General features: G+C 45.7%; 1 protein-coding gene across 2 annotated transcripts in view; it reads right to left on the reverse strand.

The window, feature by feature from the left end:
• PDSS2 (decaprenyl diphosphate synthase subunit 2) overlaps positions 1–12192 on the reverse strand; it is a 71129-nt gene that overhangs the window by 49558 nt on the left and 9379 nt on the right. For both annotated transcript variants that reach the window (XM_081186655.1, XM_081186654.1), the window contains exon 2: positions 2911–3045. In XM_081186655.1, coding sequence (XP_081042781.1) covers positions 2911–3045 — 135 coding nt within the window. The remainder of the gene's footprint in view (positions 1–2910; positions 3046–12192) is intronic.

Consider the following 12192-nt stretch of genomic DNA (forward strand, 5'->3'; position numbering starts at 1 on the left):
ACAGCTTAAGTTCCCTTGCAGCCTACTAAAGGTAGTGACAGTGAACCAGAGAGCCAGCACAAGTAAGGATTCTGCATTATCACTACTGACAGGTTGCTACATCTTCAAATCATACAGGATTCAGCATAAAAAATGTAGATGATGCATTAAATGCATAAATAATAGCCACATAGGACCCTGATCAGGACTGGGGCTATGGTTCGTTCCCATCACCCAACTTCCAATCCAAATCTTTATTACCACCACCCAACTTCATTCCTGACAACAGCTGCCCACACATCCAAAACTGCTTCTTGCTGCACAAAAAACTGCTGTTCATGCAATCACACCTTGTCTAATTTTCTTTTATCTGGGCACAGCACAAAAGCTTTTCCAGCCATCTTCTAAATAAAGACATTCTGTAAGGATCATCACCACACTGCAAGTTAAATGCAGCTACTCTTAACAATGACCTCTAAATGACCAATCATCTAGAACTGTCATATTTGAATCAGTTTTCCATGGTCATTATTTTGGTAATTCTCAGTGATCAAGAGTGATTTGATGAAGGTTTCTTGGTTTGGAAAACTGGTCAACATCATATTTCCTATGAATGGTTAAAGATCCACTTGTGACTTCTTTTCAACTTCCTAAAACAGGAAATCTTTGTGAGCAGATACTGATTACCTGTCTTTCTTTAAAACACCCTAGAAAAGTAATAGTCAATGAAAATATACAGCTAACTCAGTAGGTTAGGAAAATAGGTAGTAATCTTACAAGGATGCAGAATATTTCTTCATCTTATGGATCAGGCAAGAACTGCTCCTTGTTGTTGTTGTTTAGTCGTTTAGTTGTGTCCGACTCTTCGTGACCCCATGGACCAGAGCACACCAGGCACTCCTGTCTTCCACTGCCTCCCGCAGTTTGGCCAAACTCATGCTGGTAGCTTCGAGAACACCATCCAACCATCTCATCCTCTGTCGTCCCCTTCTCCTTGTGCCCTCAATCTTTCACAACATCAGGGTCTTTTCCAGGGAGTCTTCTCTTCTCATGAGGTGGCCAAAGTATTGGAGTCTCAGCTTCAGGATCTGTCCTTCCAGTGAGCACTCAGGGCTGATTTCCTTCAGAATGGAGAGGTTTGATCTTCTTGCAGTCCATGGGACTCTCAAGAGTCTCCACCAGCACCATAATTCAAAAGCGTCAATTCTTCGGCGATCAGCCTTCTTTATGGTCCAGCTCTCACTTCCATACTTCACTACTGGGAAAACCATAGCTTTAACTATACGGACCTTTGTTGGCAAGGTGATGTCTCTGCTTTTTAAGATGCTGTCTAGGTTTGTCATTGCTTTTCTCCCAAGAAGCAGGCGTCTTTTAATTTTGTGGCTGCTGTCACCATCTGCAGTGATCATGGAGCCCAAGAAAGTAAAATCTCTCACTGCCTCCATTTCTTCCCCTTCTATTTGCCAGGAGGTGATGGGACCAGGAACTGCTCCTTACATATTACCACTGCCAAAGCACTCATCATTATAAGACAAAGACATCTGCACAAGCTTGCCCCCACCCCCAGATATTTGGACCATGGTTTGCAGAGGCCAAGTCATTCATTCTACCTATATAAAAAAGGTAAAGGTACCCCTGCCCGTACGGGCCAGTCGTGTCCGACTCTAGGGTTGTGCGCTCATCTCACTTAAGAGGCCGGGGGCCAGCGCTGTCCAGAGACACTTCCGGGTCACGTGGCCAGCGTGATGAAGCTGCTCTGACGAGCTGGCACCAGCGCAGCACACGGAAACGCCGTTTACCATACACCTCATTAATTTCTCCCATATCCTGAATCAACATTTTGCTGCAATGGAAGCCAATGATTTCTATCAGAAACAGTAAAAGAGCCATCACTACTGGATATAAGTTATGAGCCAATCTATTAGTTATGCTTTTTGGTTATGTAAAAGACCTAGTCATGTTAGAAGGCAGGAAAATAGTTGTACACCTACTAACAGCTGCCCATTCAACAATTAGTTACAATTCAGGTTGTTTTTTTTGGGGGGGGGGGTCGTCAATGCACCAGTATTGGAGGATTGGATACCAAGGTATGGGAGGCGATCCAAATTAAGGAAGGCAATTTAACAATTTTATTTATTATTTATTTATTTCATAAAATTTACACACCACTTGATTGTAAAACAACAACAACAACCCTCAAATCGGTTTAATAATAATTTCATTGAAAAATAGACCCTTTTTACTGTGTATCAGTACAATAAGAAGTAATATAAGGTCAAACACAGACTGGAAAGTGATACGTGCGGTACTTGTGCCTGGATGGAAAAGATGAGTGCTTTTGCTACTATAAAACTATCTATGTGGGGAAAAAATCCTGCTGCTGTGCATTCACTTAGAATACTATTTTTCAGTGCAGCATCCTATCTGGGAAATGCCTATACAAGGATCTCATAGAGTTGTTGCAAACAGGGATAAAAGTAAGGACTGTAGAGATCATCATATACAAAAAGCACTATACAACTTTTCTTTTTAATGAAGCACAGGTGGAAACAGGAAGGGAAACTGTCTTTCTGAATATTATTCTCATACATCTCAATAGTACAGTGGTACCTTGGGTTAAGAACTTAATTTGTTCTGGAGGTCCGTTCTTAACCTGAAACTGTTCTTAACCTGAGGTACCACTTTAGCTAATGGGGCCTCCCGCTGCCGCAACACGATTTCTGTTCTCATCCTGAAGCAAAGTTCTTAATGCAAGGTACTACTTCTGGGTTAGCGGAGTCTGTAACCTGAAGCATCTGTAACCTGAAGCGTCTGTAACCCAAGGTGCCACTGTATTTGCATATTTTGGAAAAAAACAACCACACACATATTGGCATAATCTGAAAAGAAAATAGATGTGACTCTGCATATTTTGCATTAGAAAATTCTTACCTAGGATGTATCCCACTGATCATATCATTTTGGAGGGAGCTTTCTGCTGTTATGCTGGGCCCAGCTGCCTTAGATATAAGTAAAACCACCAAGCCTCTCATCTGCAGGTTGTTCCTGCTATCCAACACAAAACCTCTGCAAAAAAAAGAAAAAGAAAAGAAAAAAAGTTAAGTCAGATCAGAATTTTGAACACTCAAATAATTTTTCCTAAGACCAATTTAGATGACTGCCTAAATAGTGGGTTAGATGACTGAGGATGAGCCATAGCTTGTGTCCTGCCCTGTTCTCCTCTATGTGTGAGAGGAGAGAATGAACTTCTGCTTTCACTTTAGAATCTATAGTTCTCTACTGCTTCTTTAGAAAGCTCCACATTACGTACAGTGTTAGATTACGTACTGTGTTAGATTGAAAAGCTAGGAGCAAAATGGCTTCTGGGACCTGGGTTGTGGGCACCAAAACAGAATATCTAGTCTTCATGGAGGGGCCTCCTGCTGCTGCTGCGCCGCCGGAGCACGATTTCTGTTCTCATCCTGAAGCAAAGTTCTTAACCCGAGGTACTATTTCTGGGTTAGCGGAGTCTGTAACCTGAAGCGTATGTAACCCGAGGTACCACTGTATGCAAGTCCAAGGCTCACTGCAGCTTGCTCCTGATCTCTCAAAATTACAGCTTCTATATGATTCTCAACACTAAGGGCTCATCCACACTCTTGCTCATCCCCAGGAAAACCTGCTTTTTACCGCTGAATCGGAACAAACATCACTTGCTGTTTACAGGGCTTGAGATTTGCTCTAATTCAGCAGTAAAGAGCAGGTTTTCCTGGGGAAAGAGTGGGACAAATGGAAAACAACTCAGACCCATGTTTTTTAAGCATGGGACAAGCGAAGTGTGGACCAGCCCTAAGGCTAGCTTTCTCTATCTTAGTGGCTAAAGATGTTTTGGGCTACAACTACCATCAGCATCAGCCACCATATTGTATGATCAGGAATGAGGGGAGATATGGTGTATTACAGTATTAGCACAGGGATACCAATATATATTGCATATAGAGATGGCTAATTGAAAAAGCAATCAATATGCAATGGCATAAAGTATTTTCTGGATAGGTATGGTGATTATGCAAGTTATATGACTAATTTCAAACGAAGTTTCAAACTAAAGTTATAATGTTAGAAGACAAGTTCAGTTTCCACAACCAACCTCGCTTCGGTTGAATGAAAATATAAATGAAGTCTATTACCATATGATAGAGAATAGATAAAAATAGAATATGGAGAAAGAAACACGTGATTAACCCGGGAAGTACTCCAGTCTAAAAACAGCTGCTAATTAGTAGCAACCCTAGACAGAGAGAAATGTCAGTGGACAGAGGACAGAGCAAGAATTGATAGACAAAAGTAGTTGACAAGCAGTACGGCACCTGCTCATATTATCTGTCTCACCTAACATTCCTTACGTTTATTTACAGTTGCTTTGTCCAAGTTATCAGCTAAGAAAAAGCTGAAGTTCTTTTTCAACAAAAGTAGTAAACAGAATTACATTAGCAACACATACTCTATCTTCGCTACAGTAAATTGCATAAGACTTGAAACAAATAAAGCCTAAGGTGGCCATCCTTTTGTTACTAGAAGCTACTGCAGTCACTTGACATGGCTCCAGGGGTCACATTCGCATTCCACCGGAATTCAGTTCCCTAGAGATATTCAACCCAAGTTACAGGTACATAAAAGTCTTCCAGATGGTGCAATTATTCTTGATGGGTATGTGGCAGAAGACAGGTGCCCCTAGGGGGGAAAGGGGAACTGGATGCAACCCAAGTAAAATTGGGCCTGCATGCACACACACATTAGTATCAAATTCTTTCTTAAAAGATTGGGGAAAACACAAGCAGAAGTGTAAATATAAATACAAAACTACCAAGATTAAGGTGCTGCCTGTTATAGTTTGTGCAGCTCTGTATTATTAAACACTGTGCCCTCAAGGTAAATAAAATTAGACGGGTACAACTACCCACAGCAAATACAGATCTAGAGAAAAATGAAAAGACTGAGGGTTGGGGGGGGGGATGAAACAATTATTCTCCATGTTATCCATGTGACAAAACCTAGATTTAAATGCCTGACAGATTCACAGATTTAAATAGAGCTCTTCTTTAAAAATTCATGTTGATGTGGGGTGGGGGGGAGTCTAGCTCTGAAACAAGTATACTATTATGGTATGCTGATATAAGACTCGCACCACCCACACAAGAAGTAACACTGGCTAATAGTTTATGTGCTGAAAGAATTACACCTCCTACTAACGTCCATCTGTTTAAAAGAATAAATCATGCAAACATGAGTATCCCCATTAAGCTTTGCACACTTCAACTTCTAATGCTCAGGCATTTCAACTTTTCAGTCACAGATAAATCTGTAATTTCAGTGGTTTAGCAGTTATATTATTTTGAGTATTTTTCCCAGAAGAGAAAAACTTTCATTGGGCATAATGAGCATTTAGAACTTGCAGGCTGAGAGTTGTACTGTACTAATAAAGGCTGCTTCTCTCTTCTCTCTCTCTCTCTCTCTCTCTCTCTCTCTCTCTCACACACACACACACACACACACACACACACACACACACACCAGACAAAGAAAAGTTCAGAAGATACTGTATAGTAGAAAAATGTATTCCATTGTATTTCCAAAGGAGTCAGAAAAGTAGACAATGGTTTCTGCCAAAAACAAGGTAGAAAAATTCAGTAATCTGAAACATGATGAGCAAATAAAATCTAAAATGCATGAATACATGAAAGCATTAATGTTCCAGTTGATATGTCAGCACAGTGTTTATCATCCTGATCATCCAACAATAGCACTATGCATGCCTAATTTTATTATTTACCTGTTTTATTGAAATGTTTATTGATTACCTTTCAGTCATAAGATCTTTAAGGTGGTCACTAATCAGATACTAAAATGAAATTAAGAAAAGAGCAATAAAACCTTCAAAGACAATTTGCGCAAGTTATATAGGCTCCCTGCTCTCCTCCTTAAAGGTTAAAAAATTAACCTGAAGACAAGAGAGTTGTTTAGCATGTACTGCCTAAACCCCTACCCTGATTTGTATCAGAACTTTAAGATTAGCGAGAGGTAAATGACAAAAATAAAAAGAACTGCCAACATTTAGAGCAGTGTTTCCCAACCGGTGTTCCGCGGCACACTAGTGTGCCGCCGAACGTTGCCTTGTGTTCCGTGGGAGGGAGACGGGCGTATCGGGCGGCGAGAGGCGGGGCGGCGGCGGCGAGCACACGCGGGGTGGCGAGCGAGCGAGCTCCCACATCCCATCGCCGCTCGCTTCGGCCGGCCTACTGGAGGAAGGCGCGAAAACCCGGCGGGCTTTTGGGTGGGCGCCAAGCAAGAAAGGCAGGAAGGCTCTGGTCCCTCCCCTCCCGACGGGGCTCCCGCACGCACCTTTCTGCGCCGCCGCGTCCCGCCTGAGCAGCAACAGGAGGAGGAGGAGGGAGGCCAGTGCCGGCCGGGTCCCCCGGGGGAGCGGGCGCTCCGGGCTGCTCACCATACCCCACGTCTTGGGCGCAGCAGCCGGCAGTCCGAATGCATCCCGAGCCGCGCTGCTCTCGCCTTGCCGCCTCCTTCGCGCCTCCTCCCGGCTCGCGCACCGTCCCCGCGCGGATCCGGCCAGCCTCCAGCCGCCCCCCCTCCTCTTCCTCTCCTTCCCCCACCCAGCAACCCGCACGGCACGCTCCCACCTCCCCCGATGGGCGCAACCACTTCTGGGTCCGTTGCAGCCGCCCCTTCCCCGCCTCCGGCAGCCGAAAGTCCCCCAGCGGAGCCCGTCTGGCCGCTCCCCCCGCTCCCTGCCCACCTCCCGGAGTTGAGGCGCCCTCTTTCGTTGCTTCACGGGGAGAAGGCGGGAAGGGGGGAAACGCGCGCGCGCAAACACAAACAGGGCAACAAAGAGTCCTCGGGGTACTCGGAGGCCAAGGGGCGCGTTGTGGCCAAAGGCCTTCGTGGACTCTGCCCAGGAGCCCCCTCGGTTGGGCGGGTGGCGTTAGAGCGAAGCTTGTGGGAATGGCTGAAATGCAAGGCGTGGGGGAAGGGGGGGCCAGGTCGTTCCCCACCGGGGAGGGGAGAACATCCTCCAAGTTAGTGGTAATTGACTCCAAGGTGATGGAAGGGCGCCCTTCACACGCGCTCAAAAACAGTTTCTGCTCAGGCGAGGTTCCCTGAGCGTGGAAATGGGCTTTGGGGCTGTCGGCATCCTTCAGGGGTCGAGATGCCAGCTGGCTAGCCCCCAGCTGTATCATGCCCTTCCTTTTTGCCGATCCAAAGTGCTGGCAGGGTGGCCAACACTTAACGTGTGAACCCGAGTCCGACACGGGCCCCGACCCGCTTTTACATCACTCCTTGTTGTGCATTGCAAGGAAAAGCCCGATGAAAATGCGCCTAATACCAAGTACTTTTGCGGGTAGTGGGGGTGTCCTGATCTTTGCAGCAACAAAACACGCACACATCCCTCTACAGGCCGCTTTGTGGAAGATTCACTTCTTCGGCTGCTTGTCAAAATAATGTAACCTGACTGCTAATGCAACTGTTACTTTTCGTGGCCATATACCTACACGGTTAAGGTCTTTGGGAGAGCACACTGTAAATAGAAACTTACACTTTCGTGCGTCCCTCCCGGCGCGACGCTGCGCGCTGACGTCACGGGGCTGTAATGGTGGTGTGCCTCGAGATTTTTTTCATCAAACAAGTGTGCCTTTGCCCAAAAAAGGTTGGGAAACACTGATTTAGAGAACTCACAGGCGTGAATACCAATATCCTGTGCAGGTTCAGTTATGAAGCAGATATTCTGTCCAATTTATGCCTGTCACAAATACTAGAATCAGCAACTGAATAATTGTAAATATTCTTTTAAATATGTATTTTGATCACTTTAAAATACATTTACTTATGAGCCTGACTCCATAAATTATTAGCACTGATAAAGCCTCTAAACCTGTCTAAATGTTGCACATGCATTAAAAAGACAGTTCCTATTTGTAGGCTCACACAAATGAAGGATACAACACAAAAGGGAAAAGAAGTCTGGAGAGAAGGGGGAAAGCAGGTTTGGAGCAGCTGCTCATTCACTGGCCAATGCAAGAGACCAGAGAAAAGGAGTGCAGCTTCCCAGTGACCCTTTGTCTTATAGCCAGTGGCAGAAGCCAGAGTGTATCCCACTTCAGCTCTACAACTGCAGGACAACTGACAATATGAAACACTACTGCCTAGTCATCGAACATCAAAATTTTGTACTATGAAAATCTAGGCTAAAGTGGCCCCCTCACTCAGCTATGATGATTTCCTAAACAGATGCCTGAAACAAGATTTTTGCTTTTGCAGTTTTCAAACTATTGTAGTCTATGACCTGTAATTTAACATCCTCAGTGGACCAATTATAGCAACTGCATTTCAGTGAATATTCTCTCTCATACACTGGCTACAAATGTGCATTAAAATATATTTGGGTTGCAATGACAACTAAATGGAGCTGCTTATGGAATTTGGTTAGGATTTGGAATTCTCTCTTATAGTAGCCCAGTTCTTCATTTAGATGATCTCAGATACAGGAGTTAGCCAGTTGCTATTCTGTTCCAAATGAGTCCTTCTGTAAGGTTCCACAAGGTTCTGTTTTGCCATAAAATTGTTTCTGTGCATATGAAGAAGTCAGCCACAGATTGGGAGTGCAGAGTCCTCAAATATGCAGAGGATCTTTCATCTGACCTTGAAGTAGCAATGGGAGTTTTGAATCAGCACCCAAGAATTACTGTAGACAAAACTAGGATGAATCAAAACAAGATAGAAGCAATGACTATCAGAGGCACTTCCAATTATCAAGTGGTGTCAATTCTGGACAGTGTTTTTATTAGCTGATATTTTCTTTGGAAAGCTGAAATGTTCATGGCATCAAAAGGAAGACTTGGGAAATCTGCTGAACTCGAGCCAATTCAGCAAGTTCAATGTCCTGTGCAAAACTCCAAATAAATGCTATGATACAGATATCCATACAGACATGTCAAGGAGCCATGATAGGCTACAGATACATTGCATCTGATTATGCATTCTTGGGAAAATTCCAAAACACCTGGATAAAAACTAGAGAACAGTAGAATTTAAACAAACCTGAAGGTAATCTAATACGGTTTCTGAAATTTATGCATGATTGTCAACACTTTTACAATGTTATATTTTGCTCAACAAATCCATATTATAATATCCACAAGCAGGAGCAAGATTAAGCAAGTTGTGTCTCCCAAAGGTGCCTGAAAGCAATGAATAAAGTACCTAAGTCCAGAAGCAGCTCATATAAATAGCAGTTTCAGTTTCTAAAACCTACATGGTAGCATTTTCACTCCATTGCAAAACCTCACAGTCCAACTAAATATGTTGCTATGTACAGATGTAGATGTCAGTCAAAACATCTCTATGTCAAAAATATCAATAAATCTTCTGAAATGAGAATGACAACGTATGCCTCTGTGACAAAATACAAATATTGAACACACTGTACAGTTAATTGGTGGAAAAGTAACTGGAACATTTCTGATATATTTCCCATGTGTGTGTATTCATTCCTGAGAGAACTCAATATTTTAAAAGGTGGAGAATTTAAGCAACTTGTGGTTTGGGAAATGTTAGTTTCCACAGCAACCAGCATGGTTTTCTTTATATAGCATTATAAACAGATGGCAAAAGAGTGGTCTTGTTTGCTTCTTTGCCAAGCATGTCAATAAGAACTGCTGTACTACAGTATTGTATATTTGAATTCTTAAATAATCCAGGTATACTAGTAACAGAATCTACTACTGTAGGCAAATACAATTAAATCTTTACTTTTCACAGATAAAGTTCTAAAAAAAACCCCAAAAAACAGCATCCCTGCTCAGTGTTCTTTGGCTAAGCTTTCTAAAAACATTTTCTCACCATTTGGAACATAAATAAACTCTCAACTATAAAATCTTGAAAGTGAATGCTGAAATTACAAATGTAACATTTGCTTCCTATATCTTTTTGTTTCTTAACTGTCCTTAGTTAAATGGCTTCTGAAATTCAAGTTCTCACAATACATCAGTAGAAAGTAAGGAAAGAGTTGTGCGATGAGCTTAAAAAAACAAAAACAAATTAAAGATGTATTTAAAGTATATATGTTTCAAAATTAACATGGTGATACTTGCTGCATTCAATGTAATTCCAAGCCATGGTTTGGTGTTGACATGAATGAGCAGCAATGACACTCAAGCTTGTAGATTCAGGTAGGTAGCCGTGTTGGTCTGACGCAGTCGAAATATATATATAAAAATTGTCCAGTAGCACCTTAGAGACCAACTAAGTTTGTTCTTAGTATAAGCTTTTGTGTGCATGCGCACAAAAGCTTATACAGTGGTGCCTCGCAAGACGAAATTAATTCGTTCCGCAAGTCTCTTCGTCTTGCGGTTTTTTCGTCTTGCGATGCACGGTTTCCCATAGGAATGCATTGAAAATCAATTAATGCGTTCCTAGGGAAACCGTCCCCGGACCTCTTCTGAAGGCTGGGGGGGGGGGGACAAGGGCTTTTCTTCTCACCCCCAGCATTTTAAAAAACCCTGGGACAGCGGAGGACTTCTCCGCTGTCTGGGCGATCTTAAAATGCTGGCGGGCGGCATTTTAAAATCGCCCTGGACAGCGGAGGACTTCTCCGCTGTCCGGGGCGATTTAAAAGCCCCTGGGAAGGCAGGCAGGGGGGGGACAAAGACTTTCGCCCCCCGCCCTCCTTCAGAAGGTGTTCCCACCCCCCCGCCCGGCTTCGCAGCAGCGCTACGAAGCCCGGCGGCTGGGGCAGGTGCTCCCGCCCCCCCCCCGCTTCGGAGCAGCGTTCCGAAGCGGGGTGGCTGGGGCAGGTGTTCCCACCCCCCACCCGGCTTCGCAGCAGCGCTACGAAGCCCGGCGGCTGGGGCAGGTGCTCCCGCCCCCCACCCCGCTTCGGAGCAGCGTTCCAAAGCGAGGTGGCTGGGGCAGGTGTTCCCACCCCCCGCCCGGCTTCGCAGCAGCGCTACGAAGCCCGGCGGCTGGGGCAGGTGCTCCCGCCCCCCCACCCCGCTTCGGAGCAGCGTTCCGAAGCGGGGTGGCTGGGGCAGGTGTTCCCACCCCCCGCCCGGCTTCGCAGCAGAGCTACGAAGCCCGGCGGCTGGGGCAGGTGCTCCCGCCCCCCCACCCCGCTTCGGAGCAGCGTTCCGAAGCGGGGTGGCTGGGGCAGGTGTTCCCACCCCCCCGCCCGGCTTCGGAGCACGGGGAGATCGCTTCTCCCCACCGCCCCTTGCTTCAAAAGAGGTCGGGGGCAGCGGGAAGCGCTCCCGCTGCCCCCGGACCTCTTTTGAAGCAAGCGGCTGCGGAGAGAAGCGATCTCTCCGCAGCCGCTTGCTTCAAAAGAGGTCCGGGACCTCTTTTGAAGCAAGCGGCTGCGGGGAGAAGCGCAGCCGCTTGCTTCAAAAGAGGTCCAGGGGCAGCGGGAGCGCTTCCCGGGGAGATTTTAAAATGCTGGGGGTCGGGACCGAAGCGTTCGCTGCCGACCCCCAGCATTTTAAAATCTCCCCCTGTCCCGGGGAGATTTTAAAATGCTGGGGGTCGGCAGCGAAGCGTTCGCTGCCGACCCCCAGCATTTTAAAATCTCCCCGTGTCCCGGGGAGATTTTAAAATGCTGGGGGTCGGGAGCGAAGCGTTCGCTGCCAACTCCCAGCATTTTAAAATCTCCCCGTGTCCCGGGGAGATTTTAAAATGCTGGGGGTCGGCAGCGAAGCGTTCGCTGCCAACTCCCAGCATTTTAAAATCTCCCCGGGACAGGGGGAGATTTTAAAATGCTGGGGGTCGGCAGCGAACGCTTCGCTCCCGCCCGCCAGCATTTTAAAATCGCCCGGGGCAGGCGGGGGGGAGGCAGGCGGGGGGGGAGCAAAGACTTTTGCCCTTCGCCGGCCTTCAGAAGAGGTCCTCTTCTGAAGGCCGGCTGTGGGCGAAAGTCTTTGCTCCCGACCGCCAGCATTTCCCTGTGGGCTTTCGTCTTGCGATGCAAGCCCATAGGGAAATTTGTCTTGTGAAGCGCCTCCAAAACAGAAAACCCTTTCGTCTTGCGGGTTTTCCGTCTTGCGAGGCATTCGTCTTGCGGGGTACCACTGTACCAAGAACAAACTTAGTTGGCCTCAAGCTTGTGATTGTTTCATCTCCCACTGATCTCTCATTATACTGCTTTTTTCCTAACAAACATCTAGTTTA

The sequence above is a fragment of the Podarcis bocagei genome (genome assembly GCF_964188305.1).
Source record: "Podarcis bocagei genome assembly, chromosome: 3".
NCBI lineage: Eukaryota > Metazoa > Chordata > Lepidosauria > Squamata > Lacertidae > Podarcis > Podarcis bocagei.